Source organism: Phoenix dactylifera, chromosome 7, assembly GCF_051530095.1.
Source record: "Phoenix dactylifera cultivar Ajwa chromosome 7, Ajwa_hap1_PhDact_Kaust_v1.1, whole genome shotgun sequence".
NCBI lineage: Eukaryota > Viridiplantae > Streptophyta > Magnoliopsida > Arecales > Arecaceae > Phoenix > Phoenix dactylifera.
The window spans coordinates 11,926,425-11,954,208 of record NC_143196.1 but is presented as its reverse complement, the minus strand read 5'-3'; the positions used below and the strand labels follow the sequence as shown (position 1 = coordinate 11,954,208).

Here is a 27,784-nt window from a genome sequence, read left to right as displayed (position 1 = left end):
TGAATAAGGCCACTGGGAAGTGACGGGAGTGCATTGATTTCACCGACCTCAACGAAGCTTGTCCCAAGAATAGCTTCCCAACTTCAAGGATCGACTAGCTCATCAATGAGATGTTGGGGCATCGAATGCTGTGCTTTATGGATGTGTTATCGAGCTACAATCAAATGATGATGAAACCCAAGGATGAAGAAAAAACCTCTGTCATCATTGATAAAGGGCTATACTACGGCTATACTACTACAAGGTCATGTCGTTTGGACTAAATAACACTAAAGCTACTTACTAGCGCTTGTTCAACAAGATCTTCAAGGACCAGATTGGTCGTAATATGGAGATCTATTTTGATGACATATTGGTAAAGAGCAAAGAGACCAAGCAGTACACGATCGACCTATAGGAAGTATTCACTGCATTAAGAAAGTACAATATGAAGTTTAATCCAAGCAAGTGCATCTTTGGAGGCACTATAGGAATTTTTTTGGATTCATAGTCACTTGGCATGGGATTGAAGCCAATCAGAAAAGATCCATGCCTTAGTAGAAATGATGCGGCTAAAGATGAAAAAGGAGGTCTAGCACTAAGTAGGCTAGATGGTGGCATCGAGTAGGTTTGTGGCGAGATCAGTTGAAAAATGCATACCTTTCTTCAAAATGCTGAGGCTGATCGAAGACTTTCCATGGTCCAAGGAGTGCTAGACCGCCATTGACCAACTCAAGCAAAACTTCAGCGCGTCACTCCTTCTCACCAAACCGAGCCTAGAAAGTATGCTTTATGTCTATCTTGCGGTATCTCCTTTCATCACAAGCTCAGTTCTTATTCATGAAGAAGATGGAGTACAACGATTGATCTATTATATGAGCTGAGTCCTCCGAGGTGTTGAGATAAAGTACCATAAGCTTGAAATGGTAGCCTATGCTCTCATTATCTCAACTAAAAGACTTTAGCCCATTGAGGTATTCATTATATGAATTGTCTAGTTAAGGTATTCATTACTTACTAGGCTGTCTAGCTCATTATACAATTTATTCGATGCAAAAATAATATTATATAAATGAAGAATCTAGAAAAGACAGTTTATTACTTACTTCGAACGCGATCCACAACAAATCCAATTAATCTCGCAAATCCCTCGCAGAACCTAATATCCAAAAATTATATTTTTCTTTTAAAATTAATCACAATATATATATAAAACTTAAATTTTAATATTTTTCCATGGCTGACCCTGCAAAAGTGCCTAGCACCTCGGGTTCGGGTTTGGGTTTATACCCATAAACCACCCCCCTCCCTTCACTTTTTTTTTCTTTTTTTTTTCTTTCTTTCTTTTCTTTTCCTTTCTTTTCTTTTCTTTTTTCTTTTCTTTTTTTTCTTCCCTTTCCCTCTTCTCCCGACTCCTCTCCTCTTTGGCGGAAAAGGGGACCCGAGACCCCTCTTTCTTCTTCTTCTTCCCTCCTCGGTCGAGTCCAAGGGCGGCCGCGGTGGCCAACCCCGTCGGCGGCAAGAGGTGGCGACGTAGGCTCGGCCAACCTCGGCTGCCGACGGCAGTGAACGCGAGCCGATGACGGTGAACACGAGCCGACGGAGAAGAAACAGAGCGCCCTATCCCGGATCCAAACTCTGGCGATTGGCCGACTCAAACATATGAAGAATCACATCCAAGTGCCAAGAGATGAAGAGAAGAGGAGTATGAACTCTTACTTTAGTTCCGGTGAGGATCCGACGCCTTTCTTTCTCTCTGGCAGCAATAGAAGGAGAGGACCACCCGGATCAAAGAAGACCGGCTTCAACGGCTCCCTCCCTCCCTCTCTCTCTCTCTCTCTCTCTCCGGCGGCTGCACTTCTTCGGATGGCCTCACAAGAGGAGGAAGACACCCTAGAAAAACTAGGGGATCCTTCTTCTACGGGATGGCTCCCTTCATCCCGCTCACGTGCGTCCCGAAAACTTGGGGTTAGGCCGGTCAAGTGGACCAGCCCAGTTCCAAGGTCTCACATCCTTCCTCCCTTAAAAGAAATTTCGTCTACGAAATTTTTGTACATGCAGTTCAACACTAAAGAATACTTCTTCTAAATTAAGTCATAACACTCTTCAAATCAAAGTCATCTTGTCTGACCAATGTCAAATAATTCCATTCACCACACTAACGTCCCAATGTCCCTAGTATCTACCCACCTACACTCATGTCATGTCAACACTCATGTCATGTCAAATAATTCCATTCACCACACTAACACTCTTAGAATTTATCCATTCATGCTCTGATACCACTTATAACAACCTAGGACCTCACCCAAAATGGCTAGCCGGAAGGTATTATTTGAGTTTCTTAATCCTGTATAAGTACCCAAGATCTATCCAGCAAATAACTGTGTGGGACCCGTATATGCATATTTAGATCGGACTATGTATTGGAAAAATATTAAAATTTAAATTATATATATATATATATATATTGTGATGAATGTTAAAAGAAAAATATGATTTTTGGATATTAGGTTATGTGAGGGATTTGTGAGATCAATTCGATTTGTTGTGGATCGCGTTCGAAGTAAGTAATGAACTGCCTTTTCTAAATTCTTCATTTATATAATATTATTTTTGCATCGAATAAATTGTTAATGAATTTATATGTGATTTTTGAATTTTACGAGATGATGATTTGATTAAAAAATAGATATATGAGTTGGAATAATATTTTTCGGACTATTGTTATATTTACTGTTCTTGCATCGTATATGATCGGATTATGATATGTCTATTATGTTACCAAAAGAATTTTGATGTGCATCAGATTTGGAACTCTCAGCCTGACTATGTTCTGGCCCCTGCCAATTGGGGGTTATGTCTATTATGTTCTTTCTTTTCTTTTCTTTTCTTTTTCTTTTCTTTTTCTTCTTCCCTCTCCCTCTTCTCCCGACTCCTCTCTTCTTTGGCGGAACAGGGGACCTGAGACCCCCCTTTCTTCTTCTTCTTCCCTCCTCGGTCGAGTCCAAGGGCGGTCGCGGTGGCCAACCCTGTCGGCAGCAAGAGGTGGCGAGGTAGGCTCGGCCAACCTCGACTGCCGACGGCGGTGAACGCGAGCCAACGGCGGTGAACACGAGCCGACGACGAAGAAACATGGCAACCTATCCCGAATCCAAACTCCGGCGATTGGCCGGCTCAAACATATGAAGAATCACATCCAAGTGCCAAGAGATGAAGAGAAGAGGAGTATGAACTCTTACCTCAGTTCCGGTGAGGATCCGACGATTTTCTTTCTCTTCGGAGGCAATGGAAGGAGAGGAGCACCCGGATTAAAGAAGATCGGCTTCAACGGCTCCCTCTCTCTTTCTCTCTCTCTCTCTCTCCGGCGGCTGCACTTCTTCGGATGGCCTCAGAAGAGGAGGAAGATATCCTAGAAAAACTAGGGGATCCTTCTTCTACGGGATGGCTCCCTTCATCCCGTGCCCTCACGTGCGACGCAAGTGAGGCCGAAGACTTGGGGTTGGGCCGGTCAAGTGGACCGGCCCAGTTCCAATGTCTCACATCCTTCCTCCCTTAAAAGAAATTTCGTCCATGAAATTTTCGTACATGCAGCTCAACACTAGAGAATACTTCTTCCAAATCAAGTCATAACACTCTTCAAATCAAAGTCATCTTATCTGACCAATGTCAAATAATTCCATTCACCACACTAACGTCCCAATGTCCCTAGTGTCTCCCCATCTATACTCATGTTATGTCAGATTTTCTTATCTTAGAATTTATCCATTCGTTTTCTGATACCACTTAAGTTATCAAGCCTCCGACCCGAGATCGCGAGTCGGGGATCCGCACCAACCCCCGCACACCCGTAGGAAACTATCCGATCAGATCACAATAACCGATGTTAGATCAGATTTGGTATAAACCCAAACCCGAACCCGAACCCGAATCCGGGATGCTAGGCACTTCTGCAGGGTTAGCAATGGAAAAATATTAAAATTTAAGTTTTATATATATATTGTGGTGAATTTTAAAAGAAAAATATGATTTTTGGATATTAGGTTCTGCAAGGAATTTGTGAGATTAATTGGATTTGTTGTAGATCGCGTTCGAAGTAAGTAATGAACTGCTTTTTCTAGATTTTTTATTTATATAATATTATTTTTGCATCGAATAAATTTTTAATGAATTTATATGTGATTTATGAATTTTATGAGATGATGATTTGAATGAAAAATAGATATATAAATTGGAATAATATTTTTCGAACTATTGTTATATTTACTGTTCTTGCATCGTATATGCATATTTAAATCGGATTATAATATGTCTATTATGTTACCAAAAGATTTTTGATGTGCATCAGATTTGGAACTCTCAGCCTGCTATGTTCTGGACGTTGCCAATTGGAGGTTATGTATTGGCAATTTTGGCTCCACCACAGGGTATAAGTGTGGTATTCTGGCCAACTCCACAGGGTATAAATGTGGTATTCTGGCCCACTTCACAAGGTATAAGTACGGTATTCTGCCCACTCCGCAGGGTATAAGTGCGGTTCTATTTCTAGCCTAGCCACAGGGTATTAGTGTGGTCGTAGTTAAAGGCTGTTGAGTTAAATGTGATTTGTTTTGAATCAAATTTATGATTATGTATATGGATATTCGAAAGATACGGATTTCAATGGATTTGTGTTTGAAAAGAAATTGATTGTCATTATACTGATTCGTCGTAATTTGTATTTATATTTTATGTTATTATATGAATTGTCTAGTTAAGGTATTAATTACTTACTGGGCTGTCTATTTCATTATACAATTTTTTGTTATTTTATAGATTCCGAGAACTAACCTATCGGGGTTTCAAAATGGGAGAGCGACTAGAAGAATAGTAGCACAAGCTATTTTTGAATTAGAATTTATTTAAGTTGAACTGTCATCTTGGATAATTTTTATGATTGTTAGACATTGTAATGTTTTGTTATTTAAAGAACTAAGTTTTGCATATTGATAAATTATTGTTTCGCTGCGTATTTAAAACTGTGAGACTTTATGACTTGAGTTAGTCAAGATTGCATTTATTTAGTTAAATTATTATATATATTTGAGATATTTGGTTAAGATCCCTTGTATGCTCGTGGGGAGAGTTTCTTACGGGTGTGCGGCGGTTAGCGCGGACCCCCGGCTCGCGATCTCGGGTCGGAGGCATGACAACTTAAGTTGTATCAGAGCAGACCCATCTCATAACCTATGTGGACTAGGTGACACTGCAGCACGGATCCATTGGGGCTGACCATGGGCCGATCGTGGTGTTTGTGATTAGATTTGAATAAATTTGAACCCTTAGCTTGATAAGGACGTCAGGGCTTAAACGGGGGAGTATGTGAGGATCCGTGCGGGCGTGTGTTTAGTTTCACATCGGTTATTTGCTGGATAGATCTTGGGTACTTATACAGGATCAATGAACTCCAATAATACCTTCCGGCTAGCTATTTTGGGCGAGGTCCTGGGTTGTTACAAAAACTGTGCAAGCCACATTTTCACTCATTTTTCTAGGAACAATGTTTTGGAGGGAAATATGCAACTTTGTATTGATTCTCTCACACTTTCACGGAAAATAGAAATTTTAGTAGGAGTGGAAAATTACTGTTACTTTCTTTGCCTTTGGACCATCTCCATAGTCTTCCTCATCCATCTTGTTGGCCCCTACTTGCACGTTTTCATCACCACATGACTTCTTCCTTCAGTTAATCAAAACTTTGAAATTCTTCAAGCAAAATACTGTTTCCGAGTCGAACATTGCCATTCAGAATTAGTTGGCCAATTAGAGCCAAGCATGCAGTCCATGCCAACTAAATGCTGAAGTAATTCTAAACTGAGGAAATTGTACGAAAAAGGATTACATGAATAATTGGATCACCCACTGAAATAGCTCCGAACTCTATAATTTATCCATCTCCACAATTTCACAATTTTTATAGTGATCAGCCGATGATCCAATGGCTGCAAAGAAAAGTGAATCCTGTTTCCAAGAAAGATAAAATCCGGATCCATTCTAACCAACAAACGCTTATGCAAGATAGACGTTGGTCTCTTTCTTGCGCGCACAATGTTAACTTTGCCATCATCAATCATGCCTAATTTAGCGTATTTCCAGCCAGTCCCAGACAACGAGATCAAGACTCGGAGAGGGAGATGTCTGCTCCTATCCTGTCCTTCCTTTCGTTGCGCCACATGTCCGCATGCGAAGCGGGGGTTCCGCTTCCCTCGGTTATTCCTCAGACGCAGGGGACGGTAAGTTGACCGCTTGAAGCCGCCGGGTCGTCCCCTTCCTGGCCGTCTCTTTTGACGCTCTCCGCGGCTGCCTTCGTCTCTTCCTCGTCTTCGTGTTCGCCTTCCCCACTGCCTTGGAATTTCCAACCAACGCGCCTTTTCTCCTCCTCCCCTCCCCTCCCTCTATCTTTTCTCTTCCCCTCTTCTCGGTTCTGTCTTCGCTCCATCATTCTTTTTCTTCTCTGTTTGCCCACCAAACGAAGGGAGAGAAGCGGTGGAAGGAGAGGGACAAGAGAGAAGAGAGAAGGGAAGCGAAAATAAAAAGTAAAATGAAGACCAGGAGCATTGGCAGCGAGAGGAAAGTGGGTTTGAGATGGATTCTTATTCTCTGCATCATGAGCTTCGGCTTTGGAATGCTGTTCACAGACAGGTTCGGCTTTGTACTGATCTTGGTTACTTATGGTTCTAGGAAGGATTACATTTTTCATTTTTTTTCCTTTTGAAATTGTTTGGTTTGATTTGATTTGATTTTTAATTTTGATTTCATTCATCATTTAATGGTTTTGGTCTGCGCAGGTTTTGGGCTAATCCAGATTTAAACAATCAGATCATTTCGAGGCAGCGACGGCAGGAACAAGAGCTTCAAATCATTTCTGAGAATTGTGCGACCAAGCGGGTAAATTTTAGCTTTCCAAAGTTAGCTGTCGTTTGCAAATTCTGCTTCAATGCATAATGAGGTGTTCATTCTTTATTTCTTATTGATGTTAGAAGCCTGGGCAAGACAAGGATATTATGGGGGAGGTCACCAGGACCCATGAGGCTATACAGTACGTAGACTTATCCCATGCAATGTTGTGGGAAAATGTACTAATATGTCTGTTAGTTTTTTGAGAACTGGTAGGACTGTGGTGGTATTTGAATGTTATCAGATCTTTGGACAAGACGATCTCTACGCTGCAGATGGAGCTGGCCGCCAAGCGGAGTTTGCAAGAGTTGCTTGGCATGGATCATTCACCGTCAATCTCAGCATCCAGCCAGGTGAAGAAGAAGGCCTTTGTTGTGATTGGGATCAATACTGCATTTAGCAGCAGGAAGAGACGGGACTCAATCAGAGAGACATGGATGCCTCAAGGTTGGCTCTGCTGCTACTGTACTTTATATTTCTTTTTAAGTTGCAATTTTGCTTGCACAATATCTGGAGGTTGCCATCTCTCTTCTAGTTGGAATGATTTATATCGGCACTTCTAGATATGCCATGTGTTTACTCTGTGAGTTTTGCGTCATGGGTGAAGTTATTTCGCAGTACTTCCTTTTTCTTTCCTAGTGGAATAAGTTTACTGGCCATGAGTTTTTGATGGAGAATTTTTGCTCCATTTTTTCTATAGTATGTACTTTCAAATATCTGAAGCCAAATTATCATATTATTGTTTGCTTATTTGTTCATTCAGGGAAATAACTGGATGAACATTCAAAGTGCCAAGGGGACCATGATCATGTGGCATCAAATGCTGCTTCTGTTTTAGCTTTTAGTTTAGGATTTAATAAATAAACAAAAGCCAATATCACTTGTTATTGTCTTGTTGTTATCAACCATGCTCCAATTTTATTTACTATTTAATATAATTTTGACTCGAGCACTTACTTTCACTAATTAGGTTCTCATCATAATGGAAAAATGATCTTGATCTGGTATCATTCTATTGGATGCGTTCATTTTTCTGCTCCTCAACTTTCTTCACAAAATTAAGCTCCGGCTATTGTAGCTTACTATAGTTATCCTCTTATTAATCTACCTCATTTCATGATTACTATTGGTTTATCTAGTGTCATGTCTAAACTAACTTGTGGATATTTCACTACATTCTCATAATGATATACTAGAAGTTGCATTTTTGTTGTTTGTTCTTGTGTGAAATGTGGATTTTGTATAGAGAACTCTTATGTTGTGTTGTAAATGCAATGTTAAATTTCCTTCAACATTTTTTTGATATGACAGAATTTCCTTAGAACTTGAGACTGATGTATATTTGCATCGCACCACTTGTTCAGACACATAATCTTATACATAATTCAATGGCTGTGTGGATCTGCTTGTTATACTAGCTGTCTGAAAAACAATTGTTACCCTTACTGAATCATAGTTGAACCCCCAAGATATGGAAATAGTTTTTTCCAACTAAAAATTGAAAAGAAAAAAAATCATAGGTGCTTTGGCATATAGAAATTTTAAAAAGCTTTATGCTTATATATATTTCCAGTCTTTGACTTGTTCAAGCTCAAACTCAAAGACATGTGATATGATTAGTCTGACATATAATATGATTGGTCTGTGCAGATCTGCTTGTTGTACTAGCTTTCTGAAAATTAATGATCAACCATATGAATTAGAGTTGAACCCCAAGACTGGAATGATTTTGGAAAATTAACTCAAACTTGAAAAGAAAAGAACAGTTAACAGACAATCTTTTATCATGATTGAAAAAGTCATCACATTTTTCTGCAGGTTAATTAATGTTATAGCCTTTGATTCAAATTAATGCTGTTATTGTCAGAAAAAAAGGTGATGTGAGAAGGAGAGTTTGGAGAGCTTGGAGAATGATGGATTTTTAAAAGGATATAGGGCCTACATGTACCTTCCATTATAGATCTTGAATGAGCAATTTTTTAAAGGATTTGAAGCCTGATAGATAAGTGAAATAGAAGCCTGTAACAGGGTGTTGGAGCTAGAAATCTGCAGGCTTCATATTTCTTTGAGTCATGTGGAAGGTGAATTAAATTTTGATTATCATTGAATTAGAAGTTTTAAGAAAGAATTGAGTATGCCCTTACCGCTTATGCTTTGCTAGGTATCAGTGCCATAAGAACAAGCATCAGTTGTTGCACCATGGCATGCTGTAGAAGGCAAAAGGTTTGGGCATGGAAGATTTCGTGGTATCCTTACAAAATTTAGATAGACATGCTTAAAAAACATTTATATGAGGTGGTATTTACTTATTCTTGATATCTAGGTTTATTTTTAGCTCATTGGAATATAATTTCAAAATAAAAGTTGATATTAAAATAACAGCTGATCTATGAATGTTGGTATTAGAAAGGGCTCTCATGTATTGAGAAGTGGGGGCAATAATAAATTAGGTTATAGAAGTAAAAACTGTTCTAAACTAGTAGTTTCCTCCTTTTAATATTTTGAGTTAGTAGTGGTGTCATGTACTCGTGTTATCCCTTGTACAACACATAAAAGGGCAGAAATACTTTAATCCCTGAAGAAGCAATAATGTAAGATATTTGAAGGGTTTAATGTCCCTAAGTCTAAATCCTTATAATATTTTATATTGTAAAACATGACCTGTTTCAGTGCCAGTATAAATGATTCAAGATTTATTTGTTCTATGCTACAACCATAAGAGAAAAGCCTTATTCGAACAGTTTGGGGCGATGTTAATCATTATGTGCTTAGCTAATCATGTTGAATTCCATGATTAGCCTCTCTTTTATGTTCCTACTCAAGCTTTGTCATAGGCTTCTACATCTTTCTGCTTACATATCTAACCTTTTGAAACAAATTCTAGCCTCCCACTAGAGCCTCCTTATCACAAATTCATACCATATTAGTTAGTCCTTAGTAGATGAAATCCTTGCAGTTTTTTCATTACACTCATTTTTTAGATCTATTTTTTCTGGTTTTGGTGTGCATCCAAGTCAACACTGTTATATTGTGTGATCAAATATGTACTTGCTCCTGATCATTTCCAAATATATAACCAACCAGGAGCTTAATATTTCGCTATCAGGAATTTCCTGAGCTTGAAGGCACCTGAAAATTAGACACCACCTCAGAAGCATCAATCCACTTCACTCATCGTCCTTTATGGATGAGTATAATGAAAAAGAATATGGTAAAGAACTGCCTAATAAAAATATAGAAAATGGAAGAACTGAAAAAATAAGGTACAATGGAAAAATGAACCCAAAAAATGGTATAACTATCTACTTCACGTTATATCAAAGAAAGCTGAATCGAGCCGAATCGGCCGGTTCAGCCCGAACTGAGCCGACCCGGCCTCCTGATTGGCTCTGGCCAGAACTGGCCGATTTAGCGAACCTTGCTTTATATATAAAATATATAAAAATATGAGTATAATGAAAGAACTGCATGGCTTGTAACCACTATGGATGAAGTGGTGAAGGACTACTTATTATGTATTAACTTGTGAATTGAAAATATGGTATATGTCCATTCATTGGTTTCAACCCTGTCTTAGTGGTGTGTGCTTGGACTAGTGAGGCCCATGCGAAGAGAAAGACTGATATTCTCCATATTAATGCGCCCATTCTTGGGTACAACCAATAGTAGTCAATGATCATGCTAAAAGAAATGTTTTGACTATCAACCTTGTTGAGATTCTTTTTGTATTTATGTTTTGAGTAATATTACATTCACATACTTTATTCTAACTTCAGAAATTTTTTAACTTGTATTCTGTGGAGTATCTTATCTAAATTTAGCTAGCACTTTACTCAATTTTTATCCATGGTTTAAATTTGTTATGCTAGCTTGTGCTGTATGGCATGTAGGGTTTCAACAATATATGAATGCTATAGAGTTATGTACTCATGTATCACTGTATCCAAGGTACGCCTTTTTGGTACCGGGTCTCGTACCAGTGCCACCCTATTATTATTTCAGTACGGTATAGTACGAGGCTGGTTGGGCATACCGAGTATCTGTATGCCTTCCGTACCGTATATTGGTACCGAACTAGTATGGTACAGGGCATACCGGCGTAGCATGATTGTATTAGTCATTTGCATTGATTTGTGCAAATACAGGACTATGTGCCTTTGTCTTGTGCATAACAGACTGACTCTGGTGTTGGTTTGTGTTGTTCTTTGCCAGAATGTATCGGTTTAGTGCACATTGGCACAATTCCAAGATGTCTGCAATGAGCCCTAGCACATTGCTAGCTGTGTGACCAACATGGCTTAGCACACTGTATGGCATTGCACAATGTCAGTGTGCAATAGGCACAGGCTTTTGTGTAGTACTTTGGTCCCTGTTATTATCGAACAATTGGCATTGTGTTTGACATACACTGTGCCATGTTCTCTCAATATCGCTGCTTGATGCTTTTTTACACCTGACTCTTATTTATCATGTGATCATCATAATCCATAAAAGTTTCCTGGTAAGTTTTCTTGCCTACTTAACTTTGATATTTTATAAATTTTTTTTTACTTGTTATTGTCACTACATTTAAGTACAATGATTCCTTATGTTCATGTTGCTGACCTTTAGATTTTCTTGGAGCTTTTTTTGCAATCCAATATTATGCTGTACCACCAGATTTCATTCCTGCTTTGGTTAAAATTTCAATTTTGCATCTTTAATATTTTATTTGTAAACTAAAAGAAGTATATTTTCTTCTTTTAATTCTAACTGCTATACTCATGGACTCACTTCCGTTCTGGCTCTTAGCATCCTTCAATTACTTTCTTGTATTGTGTGGTTAACATTCCTCAGTTGTAACTTTTTTTTTTCCTCAGCAGAAAATATCTACATTTAACATTTCTGATTAATTCTTCTACATGATTAGAAAAATATTTAAATAGTAAATCTATGCTAAAAAACTTGGTGAACATACGCCTTGTTTTTGAAAATCCTACATCATGAAGATTTTCATTTTTTTCTCTTATTAGAAATTGCACCAATTCATCCATCTCCTCCTAAAAGTGCATCCAATTTTGTCCATTAATCCTATTTTTGTCCATTCTACTCAAGTTGCTAAAATAATGGCTATTTGCCAATTAGTCATCATATTCGCATCCAATATTTCTTCCATATTTATATCACTATTATTGTGATTCTACTTCCCTGCATGCATAAACATATTTATCACAAATCTCCTTTGATTTTCCTCCTTTTTATTTTATATCTTTTAATAATGCAATATTGTCATGCTTTCTTATCATTCCCTCAATTAGTTTACATCTTTTCTGTTGCAAAAATCATGTAGCAGATCAGAATTTATTTTTCTAATAAACTAGCTCTTTTAAATGCGTCTGCATCATTTCTGCAGCATTTATTTCTTAAACAAATATCACCATGTTCAAGTTCTGTTGTTGCATGTTGGCTATGAGCAATTTGCCAGCCAATCAATGTTCTTTTCTCTGAATGACCAATGTTAGCTGTACCAAATTGCTTACATTGGAAACCCCTAGCCTGTTCTTGCCTTTTTCCTAAGGTGCACTGCATCCCTTACAAGGATCATTGTAATATCTAAAAATATAGTTAATATATTTTTCATAATTTTTGTTAATTTTACCGGAACTAGGCATTGGTTTTCCACGTTTTCTGCATCAACATGGTACCATTTGACTTCTTGTTCCATCTTGGCTGAGCAAAGTTAATGAAAATTTTGCTAATAAGAAAAAAGAAGAGCAAGTTAGATGCTTAGTACTAGTCTGAAGCCTACTCTGTTGGGATATCACTTTACCAGTTCCTGGGATTGCAAACCAACATCGCACGCATAACTTTGTACCTGATGCTTGGTATATTATGTTCCTTTTATATTTTTAACGAAAGTGAAGAATATTTAAATCTTTTATCAAATTAATAGATACTTTCATAATCTACCTACCTATGTATATATATGTGTGTGTGTGTGTGTGTATTGTTGTTTCATAAGTTAATGGAACAATTTGTTTGGATCAGGATGATGTCTTAATTCATAGTCAGGATCAGACTGGATTTCATGGATCAATGTTTGTCTTCTTCTTCTTCTTCTTCTTCTTCTTTTATCTTCTCAAAATTTGAATAGATATTTAGAAAGTAAGAAAGATAGAAATAGTGGCAGACTGTAAATTAGAGAGGTATAATATTCCATCATATAGAAGTCTAGTTTAAACCTGCATATGCTTATACATAGCATGGCCAAAGACTGACATCATGTCTTATTAATTAATGTGGTCATATGCTGCCATAGAGATCCATTGCGTACTAAACTTTGGGCAAAATGTTTCTATTCAGAGATAGGATCATGAAATGAGTAACTAGATATACAGTATGTTATCATAATTATTAGATTTACTATTCAAAATTTCCTCACTTACTAAGAAAATTTGACTGCACAAGGTAATTCTTCTGCCTCATCCACAAGTTAGCCTGATAACTTATTCTGATTGTGAGTTTGCCCTCTTCTGTAAAAATTATTCTACTTGTGTGTGAAATTTGGTTGGACCAGCGACTTATGTTCTGAAGCATATTAAATTCTCATAAAATTTATGTGTGTTATATCCGAGTCAGCATTAAGAGCAATTAACCTGCATCCCCAAATTCAGCAATAAGATAATTAAACTAATATGTGCAGTCTTTTTGTGATCATGCGTCTATGTCAGTATGTGCTGAGTGTTCATGTTATGATATTGTATGTATGCAGCCCTGGCAAATGATTCAGGCATGATGAGTTTATCTTTGGTTCTTGCATCATTAACTACTCCATTTAGATAGTAACAATAATATAAATTCAAGTCGTTTACATAATTGCATTTATTTTGGACATGGTAAAATTTCATGTAACACCTAACTATGTTTATAGCAATATTGGGTGGTAATAAAAGTAATCCGGATATAATATTGGACTTGTATCCAATTGATTTATCTCCCTGCACATTTGGGCTCCTCTAAGTGTATACAATTTCATATTCTAAAGGGAGATAATAATTCATACTATATATATTATCATGAGTAAATTATCTATAAAAATTATTTTCATCATGGGTTCTTTATAATTGTGGAGTGATCGATTAAAACCCCGTTTGATTTTGATGAGCTCAAAGCATTGGAGTATATCTTGTGATTACTAATGAATTCAATTGAGTGTTTCAGTGAAAATCCTGTCCAAGTGTCTCTAGACTTGGTTCATAGCATTTTGGATAAGTTAAGAAGTCTGCATGAACCAATGTCTGAGATACGAGTCGACTTCCGAGTTTCACGAGTCGACTCCAAGCGTATCAAGGTCACTGGCACGAGCTCGAGTCGACTCCTGATCAGTACGAGTCGACTCCGACTGAAAACAGACAAAAAGTCAGAGAGCGTTTTATGGACTCTGAGATTCGAGTCGACTCCAGTGGAACGCGAGTCGACTCCCAGCGGTACACAAAGAAAAAGTCAGAGAGCGTTTTATGGACTCTGAGATTCGAGTCGACTCCAGTGGAACGCGAGTCGACTCCCAGCGGTACACAAAAAAAAAGTCAGAGAGCGTTTTATGGACTCTGAGATTCGAGTCGACTCCCGCAGTACGCGAGTCGACTCCGAGACTGTGCGACCATCGACAGACAGAAGACCATGTTACTGCCTCTGAGATTCGAGTCGACTCCCAGACAGCTCGAGTCGACTCCAAGACAAGCTTCACGTCAAAAGGCAGAAGACCAACTTTCGGAAACTGAGAGCCGAGTCGACTCCAAGGAAGTTCGAGTCGACTCCAAGACTGGATGAGCCAAAAGACAGAGAATCGGGAGTTCGGGCTCTGAGATTCGAGTCGACTCCCAGGACAGTCGAGTCGACTCGAGTGGACAAAATTCAAATTTGGATCCACGGACTACAGAGGATGAGCCGACTCCAAAATTGCCAGATCAGCGCCAGAAGTTGGCGAGTCGACTCCGGGTCAAGACGAGTCGACTCCCAGTCAAGACGGCAACTTTAATTCAAACTGGGAACAGTTGCCGAGTCGACTCCGGAAAAGCTCGAGTCGACTCCTGCTACAGCCGAGTCGACTCCTGATCGCGCGAGTCGACTCCAACCCACCAACGGTCACATTGTCAGGCTGCGCAGAGTGTGCAGAACGGCCAGAAAAAGCAGAGTAACGGCTAGTTTCCGTGGGGGTTGGCTTAAATAGCCACAGAAGACTGTAGCAAGGCAGAGAACACACATTCCACTCCTAGCATTCAAGTCTTCAAGCTCTCTAAGTGCTCTTCAACGAGAAAAAGGGAAGATCTGCATTTACTGCTCCACCAACATCTTCCCAGCATTCAAAGCTTCCTCCTCCTGCTTTCAAGTCGATCACTCTTTCAAGAGGAGACCGGAGTTCCAGAAGCCACACCTCTTCACCATCTTAAAAGCGTTTGAGGGCTTCTAACTCCTTTACGATTATATTATTTTAAATCTGCTTTTTGAGAAGCTATTTTCTGTTTTCTTCTATCTCGTGTATTTACTTGATTCAATCGGGGGATTGAATCAAGGGGATTAAGGTTGGTTGGTGAGCCGGTTTAAAACCAACGAGTGTAAGGGTTTGATTGTGAGCCCGGGAAAACAATCGGGGTTGGTTCTAGTCGGTGAGCCTGGAAAAACCGACCGAGTTCGTTGTGAGCTCGTAAAACAACAAGTTCGGTTGTGAGCTTGCAAAACAACCGGCTGTAATCCAAGGGGGTTATAGTGAAATTCCCAAGTGAGACTTGGGGAGTGGACGTAGGAGCAAGGGTTAGCTCCGAACCACTATAAAACTTTGTGTTTGTAGTGCATTGTCTCTCATCTTCTTCCCCACACATTACTCACAGCACTTAGCTTTAATTAAATAACTGGCTATAGTATTTAGTTAATCATCCACAAAGTTTTAATTAGCTAAGTTAATTTAAAAACCCAATTCACCCCCCCTCTTGGGTTGTCTATCTGGGCAACAAGTGGTATCAGAGCCAAAAACTCTTCCACTCAAGAGTTAAAAGATCAAAATGACAACCCCATTTGGATCTTCTCACATTGAGGGTCAGTCCACCCAAAGACCTCCTTTCTTCAATGGATCCGACTACTCATACTGGAAGGCTAGGATGAGAATATTCATCCAAGCCCAAGACTATGAGATGTGGACCATTGTAGTGAATGGCCCATACATCCCATCCACATATGTAGAGGGTGTTAAGGTACCCAAACTAGAAACGGATTGGGATGAACATGACATGAGGAAGGCACAACTAAACTCTAAAGCAATGAATGTGTTTTATTGTGCCTTAGACCGTAATGAATTCAATAGAGTTTCAACTTGTAATTCTGCAAAAGAAATTTGGGACAGACTTGAAGTGACCCATGAGGGCACGAATCAAGTCAAGGAATCCAAAATAAACATCTTGGTTCATAAATATGAACTATTTAAAATGGATTCAAATGAAACAATCACAAGCATGTTCACTAGGTTTACTGATAGCCTAAAAAGCCTTGGCAAGAACTATACTAACAGTGAACTTGTCAGGAAAATCCTTCGGTGTCTACCAAGGTCGTGGGAAGCCAAGGTGACGGCGATCCAAGAAGCTAAAGACTTGAACAAGCTTCAACTTGAAGAGCTCCTTGGATCCCTGATGACGCATGAGCTTACCATGAAACAACACAACGAGGAAGAGTCCTCCCATAAGAAAAAGGTAATAGCTTTAAAATCTACTTCTTCTAACAAGGACCTGTCTTGCAGCAGTAGCAGTGAAGAGGAAGAAGATGAGGAAGATGGTGGTGAGGCACTTCTTGTGCGCAAGTTCAAGAAGTTTATCAACCACAAGAAGACGTATCATCAAAGGAGAGGTCCCTCAAATTCCTACCGCAGAGACAAAGGTAAGGAAAGGGAAAATGAGGGGATTGGGTGTTACGAGTGCAAGAAGCCGGGACACATAAGAGCAGAGTGCCCCTTACTGAAGAAGGGGAGTAAGTACAAGAAGAAGAAGGCACTTGTCACCACCCTATCGGACTCCGACGCATCATCTTCATCATCGGATGAAGAACAAGAAGAGAAGGCCAATTTCTGTTTCATGGCCAACGAAAATGAGGTAATTTCCGATACGCATTTTGATTTTACATTTGATGAACTTTATGATGCGTTCAATGAATTAATGATTGAGTATAAGAATATAAATGTTAAAAACAGAGAACTAAAAGTAACTAACCAAAGTTATATTCATAAGCATGATTCATTAATTAAGGATAAAGATAATCTCACCAAAGAAAATCTAGAACTTAAGACAAGCAACCAACTCCTAATTAAGAAGACTAACACCTTAACGAAAGATATTGAGAAACTAACAAAGGAATTTTCAGATCTCAAAAACCATAAACAAGTCTTAAACAAGGATCTAACTAAAGAGCTAAATGATCTAAAAACCGAAAATCAGACATTAACTAAAGAACTAAACAAATACAAACCCTTAGTTGAAAAATTCACATATAGTTCTGAAAAGTTAAACATGATACTTAATAATCAACGAGCCGTATTTAATAAAGCGGGTTTAGGGTATAAACCAAGGAATAAGCAAAAACTTCTTAGTAACTTCTTTGTTAAAGCTGGGGAAACTAAAATTAAGAAAATAACTTGCTTTTGTTGTGGAATAGTAGGACATAAAGCAAATGCATGTAATTTTAGAAAAAGTAAAACTAAAAGAAAAAATAAAAGGGTATGGGTTCCAAAAGGAACCAACTTGACTAACCATGAAGGACCCAAGAAAACTTGGGTACCTAAGATGACATGATTTGCTTGTGTAGGCGTGTCTTGCAGCCAAGGTCAACAAAAACTGCTGGTATTTGGATAGTGGCTGTTCAAGGCACATGACGGGTGATAAAGATCAATTTTTCACCCTTGAAGCTAAGAAGGGAGGTGCTGTGACTTTTGGAGACAACAACCAAGGTCACATCATTGGTATTGGTAAAGTTCAAATCACCCCTTCTACCTTTATAGATAATGTTAGATATGTTGATGGCTTAAGCATAACTTGTTAAGCATTAGTCAATTATGTGATAAAGGATATGATGTTATGTTTAAACCATCACTATGTATTATAACAAATCCTAATGATAATAGTTTAGTTTTTAAAGGGATGAGACGTGGAAATGTATATGTGGTAGATCTAGAAGACCTTACAAAACATAACCAATGTTTAGTTGTTAATGAAACTAAAGAAAATGATGCTAGTTGGTTATGGCACCGTAAGTTAGGTCATGCAAGCATGGACACAATAACTAAACTAGTTAAAAGAGACTCCGTGATAGGTTTGCCAAAATTAAAATTTGAAAAGAACAAAATATGTGAAGCATGTCAATTTGGCAAACAATCTAGAAACTCTTTTAAATCCATAAAATGTGTCTCTACTTCTAGGCCTCTAGAATTACTACACATGGACCTATTTGGTCCAACTAGAACAACAAGCCTAGGTGGAAATAAATATGGTCTAGTTATTAGTAGATGATTACTCTAGGTACACATGGGTCATGTTTCTAGCGCATAAGGATCAAGCATTTTCTATGTTTAAGAAGTTCCATAAGGAAGTAACAAATGCTAGAGAGTCCTCAGTTATAGCTATTAGAAGTGACCATGGTACCGAATTCGAAAATCAATTATTTGATGAATTTTGTAGTAAAAAGGGGATAACCCATAATTTCTCAGCACCTAGGACACCACAACAAAATGGAGTTGTGGAAAGGAAAAATAGAACCCTAGAGGAAATGGCTAGAACGATGTTATGTGAAAGTAACCTCCCTAAGTACTTTTGGGGAGAAGCCATTAATACTTCTTGCCATGTATTAAATAGAGTTCTATTAAGACCCATCATAAAGAAAACACCATATGAACTGTGGAAAAACAGAAAACCAAAGGTTAACTATTTTCATGTTTTCGGATGTAGGTGTTTTGTACATAATAATGGGAAAGATAATCTAGAGAAATTTGATCCAAAATCTGATGAAGGAATATTCCTAGGTTATTCTACAACTAGTAAAGCCTATAGAATCTTTAATAAAAGAACCCTAGTTATAGAAGAATCTATACATGTTGTTTTTGATGACTCTAGTGACATCTCATCTAGTAAGAAGGTTAATTTTGATGATGATATTGAAATACTTGAAGAAAAGATAGATGAGATGGGATTACAAGATGATAATCAAAAGTTGATTGAAGGAGAATCATCAAACCAAGAGCCTATAGTGGATCATGGGCTAACTAAAGCTTGGAGGTATGCTCATGGGCATCCTAAGGAACTAATTCTAGATGATCCATCCCAACCCGTTAGGACCAGAGCATCCCTTAGAAATTTGAATAACCATCTAGCTTTTGTTTCACACTTTGAGCCCAAACATATAGAAGAAGCCGAAAATGATGTAAATTGGATAAATGCAATGCAAGAAGAACTAAACCAATTTACTAGAAACAAAGTGTGGGATCTAGTAGAGAGACCTTCTGAATATCCAATTATAGGTACAAAATGGATATATAAAAATAAGCTAGATGAAAATGGAATTGTTATAAGGAATAAGGCTAGACTAGTAGCAAAGGGTTATAATCAAGAAGAAGGTATAGACTTTGATGAAACCTTTGCTCCCGTAGCTAGACTTGAGGCTATTAGACTATTATTAGCATATGCATGCTCTAAGGACTTCAAGCTATATCAAATGGATGTAAAAAGTGCTTTTCTAAATGGGTTTATTAATGAGGAGGTATATGTGGAACAACCTCCTGGTTTTGAAAATCATCAATACCCCAATCATGTGTATAAACTGAACAAAGCACTTTATGGACTAAAACAAGCACCTAGAGCATGGTATGAGAGACTTAGTAAATTTCTATTAGAACATGAATTCTCTAGGGAAAATGTAGATACAACATTATTTCTGAAAAAGAAAAATAAGGATATGTTATTAGTACAGATTTATGTTGATGATATCATTTTCGGTGCTACTAACAATCGCCTCTGCGAGGAATTTGCTGATTTGATGCAGAGTGAGTTTGAGATGAGCATGATGGGAGAGCTGAACTACTTCCTCGGGCTTCAAATCAAACAATCTGAAGGAGGCATCTTCATCAATCAAGCCAGATATATCAAGGAGATGCTCAAGAAGTTTGATATGGAGGGAAACAAGTCAATCAGCACCCCCATGAGCTCATCATGTAAGTTAGACCAAGATGAATCAGGTAAATCTGTAGATCAAAAACTTTATAGAGGTATGATAGGTTCTTTACTGTATCTTACTGCAAGTAGGCCTGATATTATGTTTAGTGTGTGCATGTGTGCTAGATATCAGGCTAATCCTAAAGAATCACACCTAGCTGCAGTTAAGAGAATCTTTAAATACTTAATAGGAACTAAGAACATGGGGCTGTGGTACTCTAAAGAATCTAGCCTAAACTTAATAGGGTACACAGATTCAGACTTCGCTGGATGTAAGCTTGATAGAAAAAGTACCAGCGGGTCTTGTCAATTTCTAGGAGAAAACCTAATCTCATGGTTTAGCAAGAAACAAAACTCGGTTGCATTATCCACTGCAGAAGCTGAATATGTTGCAGCCGGGAGTTGTTGTGCTCAAATCTTGTGGATTAAACAACAATTAGAAGATTATGGCATTAAACAAGATAAAATCCCCATTAATTGTGATAATACAAGTGCCATAAACCTAACTAAAAATCCAATTCAACACTCAAGAACTAAACACATTGAGATAAGACATCACTTCATAAGAGATCATGTATTGAATGGTGATGTGACTCTCCAATTTGTTTGTACTGATAATCAATTAGCAGATATTTTCACAAAACCCCTAAGTGAAGAGAGGTTCAGTGTACTTAGGAGGGGATTAGGAGTGATTGACCCATCCTAGTGGGAGTTTCCACTAGATTAATTGATTTTGATGGTTAAAATGAGGTTAAAATAGAGTTTCTATTCAATGATCATCAAATCAGATCCCAACTAGGTGATTTTCCCTCATTTGGCACGGTTATAGCATGATTTTTAAGTGCGTGCCAAGGTTAGAAACGACTCGAGTAAGTTTCAGAGCCGGCTCTTAAGGGGGAGTCGACTCGCGCATTTGGGGGAGTCGACTCGCAAAGTTGGCAGCTGAGGGGGAGTCGACTCGCACATTGTCGGGAGTCGACTCGAAGTCTACAGGCGCATAAGGAGAGTCGACTCGCGCATTTTCTGGAGTCGACTCGAGGTCGAGTCGACTCGCGACTCAGGGGAGTCGACTCGCAGTCGGGATCCGACTTTTTAACCCTAGGTTTGTCGTTTCGCAAACACTTTTTCTCAAGCCGCCACTGTTCACAAAGCCCTAGAGCCGACTCCTAGGTCATCCTCGATCGTCTCCAAGCCCTTTTTCCGTCGATTCTTCGCCGGACATTGAGTTTCCGTCCGTTCCTAGGTCTTTTCAGGTCAGTCCCGAGCTTCCTCTATCGATCCTTCTTCGTTCTCTAGGTTTTCATCTCGTTTAGGTCAAGATGCCTCGCAAGGGAGTTGTTAGAAAGAGGTCCCGTCCCGTGGCCGGTCCCGAGCGGCGCTCCAAGGCGCGGCACGATCCCGCGAGGCAACCTCCTCCGGATCGTTCCCCGCCTAGGGTGGTTCATGTTAGGCCGTTGGCCGGGAAGGCCGTCACCTCCGGGAGGTATGTCACTTTCGACTATCTCTCCCGGGAAGGATTCACCATAGGCGATAGGCTTAGAGCCCAGGGTCTAGAGTACTTCCTCACCTTGGACCTTCCCACCTATCCTGGCCTAGTTCAAGAGTTCTACAGTACCGTCCATCGGGGAGATGGAGGTATTGAGGGCACGGTATTAGGTGTCCCATTGCGTGTCACAGAGGACCTCATTGCCCATATCCTCCACCTTCTATTAGTAGGGGTGGCTCCTGCACATCCTGAGGATAGATTTGAGGCCCTTACGATCGTCTTAGGGCATCCACCTCAGTCTCCCCTAGATGAGGTATCTGCTAGCTCACTTCCTATTGAAGTGAGAATCCTTTTGAGCATTTTGTCCAGGTCCATCTTCCCTAAGACAGGGAGATTTGATTTTGTGAATGAGAGGGACCTAGCTATTATGTCTTACATTCTTCAGGACACCCCGGTCAACTTCCCCAAGCTCATTTATAGGTATATGTGTGAGCCCCTGGATAGACCTAGGCTCTCCCTCCCATACGGAATGTTATTCACTCTTCTCTTTAGGCAGTACGAAATTTCCATTCCTGAGAAGGAACCCTCTCGTGCCTTGCGATGGACTGATCGCTTGGGTACGGGGACCATGCACAGGATGGGATTTCGGAAGAGAGAAGGGATCTGGGTTAGGAAGTCCACTCTCACCGCTCAGACCACCAGACCATCACCCAGTCCTGAGCCAGATTCTGACTACCCAGAGTCCCCAGACCATCCAGACCTTCCATCCACTCCTCCTGCTCCTACCACCTCTGCCGGACCTTCCTCCTCAGCTCCACCATCTATGGAGGTCCGTATTGATCCAGAGCAGCTCCGGGAGCTGCGGCAGGAGATCGTCCGAGATTTGAGGGACGAGCTGCTCCGGGAGCTCCGAGGTTCCGTGCCAGCTCCCACTCCTGCACCCACTCCATCCTCAGCATTGGTCCCATCCTTGACAGCCGTGACAGACATGACGGCTGAGGTGCGGCAGGAGATCTACAACATTAGGACCCTGGTGCAGGCCCAGTTCCACAGCATGAGCGAGGTCACGAGCACCACGAGGAGGATGCGGGATGACATCCGCCGTGACATGCACACCACCACCGAGGGGGCCGAGCGCTTGTCGAATGTGCTCATCGACAAGCTGGACGCACTTCAGACCTCGGTAACTGGGCTTCAGACGTCGGTGACTGAGCTCTCCACTACACATAGCAGAGCCACCACGTCTATTATCACGCAGCTGGGCCATGTTACAGAGGCAGTCGCCCTCCTCATGGAGCAGAGCCGATTGAGAGGAGTCACATCCTCGAGAGGAGGAGCTACATCCTCCAGAGGAGGAGATGTATCCTCGAGAGGGGGAGCCACATCCTCCAGAGGAGGAGATGTATCCTCGAGAGGGGGAGCCACATCCTCGAGGAGGTCATAGATGATTTTGAGTTGTGTTTTGTCTTCTTTTGTATTGTTCTTGCTTTACCTATTGTATGCTCAAATGTATTCACCTTCATATCAATACAATGAGTAGACATCTTATCTTCATTTCTGTGCCATTTGATGATTGACTGTGCCATGTGTGCCATTGATTGTGTGTGATTACCTCCTTTTTGGTATGATGACAAAAAGGGGGAGAAATGTGTAAGTATAAAATATGTAAAAGGGGAGAAATATTAAAAAAATATGTAAAAGAAATCAATGGAAATAAATAAAACGATAAACTCTTAAAAACACACATAAATTTGTTCTAAGTGGATTCGGTACTTCGAGGCTCATTATCTCTCTTTTGGGGCTCCTAATGGAGTAATCTCCAGAATCTATTTAAGGGATATTCGGAGATTAGCTGAATCCTACTCAAGAACAAATTGACAGATTTTTCCTCTAAAAACAAAAATTTTAGTTCAAAAATTTCAAAGCATTAAAAGGAAATTCAGAAAATCAAAACATAGTTGAATGCATATGTTGAGGGGGAGAATCTGAATTTTAATCAAGCTAAATCATTAATGTCATATAAGCCAAACAATTGATTGCAGAATATGAAGGCTTATATAATTCCAAATGAAAGGGGGAACTTTAACTCCGAAATTTAATATTTCACTCCTTTCAAACTTGGATAAATTAAATTATCAGACATTTGAATTCATTTATGGAGTTTATTTCATTATTTACTGAGCAACTCATTTTACATATACTCAAAGTTTTGTCATCATCAAAAAGGGGGAGATTGTGGAGTGATCGATTAAAACCCCGTTTGATTTTGATGAGCTCAAAGCATTGGAGTATATCTTGTGATTACTAATGAATTCAATTGAGTGTTTCAGTGAAAATCCTGTCCAAGTGTCTCTAGACTTGGTTCATAGCATTTTGGATAAGTTAAGAAGTCTGCATGAACCAATGTCTGAGATACGAGTCGACTCCCGAGTTTCACGAGTCGACTCCAAGCGTATCAAGGTCACTGGCACGAGCTCGAGTCGACTCCTGATCAGTACGAGTCGACTCCGACTGAAAACAGACAAAAAGTCAGAGAGCGTTTTATGGACTCTGAGATTCGAGTCGACTCCAGTGGAACGCGAGTCGACTCCCAGCGGTACACAAAGAAAAAGTCAGAGAGCGTTTTATGGACTCTGAGATTCGAGTCGACTCCAGTGGAACGCGAGTCGACTCCCAGCGGTACACAAAGAAAAAGTCAGAGAGCGTTTTATGGACTCTGAGATTCGAGTCGACTCCCGCAGTACGCGAGTCGACTCCGAGACTGTGCGACCATCGACAGACAGAAGACCATGTTACTGCCTCTGAGATTCGAGTCGACTCCCAGACAGCTCGAGTCGACTCCAAGACAAGCTTCACGTCAAAAGGCAGAAGACCAACTTTCGGAAACTGAGAGCCGAGTCGACTCCAAGGAAGTTCGAGTCGACTCCAAGACTGGATGAGCCAAAAGACAGAGAATCGGGAGTTCGGGCTCTGAGATTCGAGTCGACTCCCAGGACAGTCGAGTCGACTCGAGTGGACAAAATTCAAATTTGGATCCACGGACTACAGAGGATGAGCCGACTCCAAAATTGCCAGGTCAGCGCCAGAAGTTGGCGAGTCGACTCCGGGTCAAGACGAGTCGACTCCCAGTCAAGACGGCAACTTTAATTCAAACTGGGAACAGTTGCCGAGTCGACTCCGGAAAAGCTCGAGTCGACTCCTGCTACAGCCGAGTCGACTCCTGATCGCGCGAGTCGACTCCAACCCACCAACGGTCACATTGTCAGGCTGCGCAGAGTGTGCAGAACGGCCAGAAAAAGCAGAGTAACGGCTAGTTTCCGTGGGGGTTGGCTTAAATAGCCACAGAAGACTGTAGCAAGGCAGAGAACACACATTCCACTCCTAGCATTCAAGTCTTCAAGCTCTCTAAGTGCTCTTCAACGAGAAAAAGGGAAGATCTGCATTTACTGCTCCACCAACATCTTCCCAGCATTCAAAGCTTCCTCCTCCTGCTTTCAAGTCGATCACTCTTTCAAGAGGAGACCGGAGTTCCAGAAGCCACACCTCTTCACCATCTTAAAAGCGTTTGAGGGCTTCTAACTCCTTTACGATTATATTGTTTTAAATCTGCTTTTTGAGAAGCTATTTTCTGTTTTCTTCTATCTCGTGTATTTACTTGATTCAATCGGGGGATTGAATCAAGGGGATTAAGGTTGGTTGGTGAGCCGGTTTAAAACCAACGAGTGTAAGGGTTTGATTGTGAGCCCGGAAAAACAATCGGGGTTGGTTCTAGTCGGTGAGCCTGGAAAAACCGACCGAGTTCGTTGTGAGCTCGTAAAACAACAAGTTCGGTTGTGAGCTTGCAAAACAACCGGCTGTAATCCAAGGGGGTTATAGTGAAATTCCCAAGTGAGACTTGGGGAGTGGACGTAGGAGCAAGGGTTAGCTCCGAACCACTATAAAACTTTGTGTTTGTAGTGCATTGTCTCTCATCTTCTTCCCCACACATTACTCACAGCACTTAGCTTTAATTAAATAACTGGCTATAGTATTTAGTTAATCATCCACAAAGTTTTAATTAGCTAAGTTAATTTAAAAACCCAATTCACCCCCCCCTCTTGGGTTGTCTATCTGGGCAACAATAATGGATAAGATGCTGCCAATATGGTATCTTTATACCAAATTCCATTCTTACTGTTGTAATGGAAGCTATGAATGCAAGAACTGTTTGAAGGGTGGTCCTGTTCGGTGGACCCTCATTTTGCGCATTTTTAGTGCTACAGACAGTCTTCATGTTTTCATAAATGGCCTGGAAGGTAAGTGTAATCATACCTAACAAGTCTTACCCATCTTCTCTCAGGAAACAAGTGTTACCCATCTAATCAAGCGGGTTCAGCATTATCAATCATGGTAAATCCATTGAAGTTTGAGAACCTCGTTCAACTTTAAACAAAAGAGGAGTCTTGAGATGAAATCTAGAATGCTGGTTGTGGTTTAAGGAATTTAAGGTTATGTAACTGGAGAGTAACCCTCCCAAATTCCATAAACTTGAAAAGAGTAATTAATAAAAACAGAAAGGAGGCAAAAAGGAAGCATAGCGGACTGCATGTTTTTTGTTGTTATTATTTTTCTACATTGACTATCTCTTTTCTTTTCCTTTTTATCTCTTTCATCATTTTTGTTTAAGGGAATAACCTATCTTGTTTTTTAAATGTGACATACAACAAATAATGCATTACTTTTCTATTCAATTAGGTGAGAAGCTTCAACAGCTAGAACGTGAGAAGGGAATTGTTATCCGATTCATGATTGGTCACAGGTATTCCATAGAGTAGGACTTGAGGTTTAAAGTTTCTGCATCATTAAACAAACAAATAAAGTTGATATTGAACTGTATATTCTAATTTTGAAGCATGTTTAGGTTCACAATGCTGTCAATATAATTGATGAAACTCTGAAAAAAGTACTGATGTCATTTCCGTAATGTTTAGCTAGTCATAAGATGTATATGTGGCATATGGGAGAACAACGTTTGTGAGGGCAGCAACTTCCTCATGAGCGCATAGGAAGGAGTCGAATATGTATTGCCCTTTAATGAAGCAGTCGGTGCACAAATCAACATGCTCATCAATGACTACTGCCAGGTGGTTTAAAAGGAACTTTGTGAAAATTTTGAGGATGCCATGGATGAGTATGACAGGTATGAACTCGTGGGGGCAGCAACTTTCTCATGTTTGGGGATAAGAACAAAGTAGGCATTGTTGGTGTATCCAAGTTCAAGGATCACTGAGGATGATAGTGGTATTTTGATGATTAACACAATCATTAAGGAAATATCTAATTAAAAATTACAAGGAAATATGATACATCATTACTAAGTTCGTCACCCACGGTACATTAGAAGAATGAGATCAAGATGTACTTCAATGATAACCAATGAGATAAAATTTGCGATAAAAAAAAGGGATAGTGAATTCTAAATTCTAATTCGGCAAAGTTTCAAGTGAAACGTACTCCTAAGGGGACAATAGTAATTTTCATTGTTTAGAGTATGTAGCACCACCATGACATATATTCAAAATTGCTTGAAGTATATTTCATTGATTATATGAATGAATCTAATCTTAAGTTGCAGCAAAGTGTGGAATGAGTCGACCCCGACACATCAAGAAACCATCGGGCACATTTCTGCAAAGATGGCATGGATGAACAGTACTTGGGTCGACCCAAGTGAAAGTTGAGTCGACCCTATCTTCAAGCCTCAAGAAAACAAGTCTCTGAAATCCCTGAGAGGGTCGACGCCAATATAACTTGAGTCGACCCCACCTTGAGTCGACCCCAACTGAACATGAGTCGATCCCAAGGCTGTATCATTCAAAACTGGATCTCTAGAATCCCTGAGAGGGTCGACCCCAATGGAACTTGAGTCGACCCCACTGTACCTTGAGTCGACCCAAAAAGAGTTGAGTCGACCCTAGTGAAAAACGGCTGAAATATAAGGTTCTGTGTTTTCTGAGAGGGCCGACCCCAATGTAGCATGAGTCGACCCCAGTAAAAGTTGGGTCGACCCCAGTGAAAGTTGAGTCGACCCCAAGTCTGATGAACAGTGGTTTGAGTCAACCCCAGAAAAGTTTGGGTCGACCCCAGCACGGGCAGAAGCATAACGGCTAGTTCTGCAGAAGTA

At 40.0% G+C, this 27,784-nt stretch overlaps 2 protein-coding genes and 1 long non-coding RNA gene across 4 annotated transcripts in view; 2 read left to right on the top strand and 1 right to left on the bottom strand.

Moving 5' to 3' along the window:
- Positions 1-1,432: 1,432 nt before the first annotated feature.
- On the bottom strand, positions 1,433-1,823 carry LOC148702916 (uncharacterized). Its single transcript, XR_015967313.2, has 2 exons — positions 1,699-1,823; positions 1,433-1,617 (listed from the first exon to the last, which is right to left on the bottom strand). It is a non-coding gene; the product is annotated as an uncharacterized LOC148702916 (long non-coding RNA).
- Positions 1,824-6,122: 4,299 nt separating this feature from the next.
- The window catches only part of LOC103697906 (beta-1,3-galactosyltransferase 7-like), a 42,809-nt gene continuing 21,147 nt past the window's right edge, over positions 6,123-27,784 (top strand). The window contains exons 1-5 of one of the 2 annotated variants that reach the window (XM_039127375.3): positions 6,123-6,660; positions 6,807-6,906; positions 6,999-7,057; positions 7,160-7,362; positions 26,356-26,419. In XM_039127375.3, the coding sequence (XP_038983303.2) occupies positions 6,560-6,660; positions 6,807-6,906; positions 6,999-7,057; positions 7,160-7,362; positions 26,356-26,419 (527 nt within the window). In that variant the 5' untranslated portion in view covers positions 6,123-6,559. The remainder of the gene's footprint in view (positions 6,661-6,806; positions 6,907-6,998; positions 7,058-7,159; positions 7,363-26,355; positions 26,420-27,784) is intronic. The other variant, XM_039127376.3, reaches the window with a different exon arrangement.
- Positions 15,809-18,123, top strand: LOC149753147 (uncharacterized). The gene is made up of 2 exons (XM_089924293.1): positions 15,809-17,030; positions 17,740-18,123. Exons 1-2 carry the CDS (start codon positions 15,954-15,956, stop codon positions 17,971-17,973), a joined length of 1,311 nt encoding a protein of 436 aa, XP_089780419.1. The 5' UTR covers positions 15,809-15,953; the 3' UTR covers positions 17,974-18,123.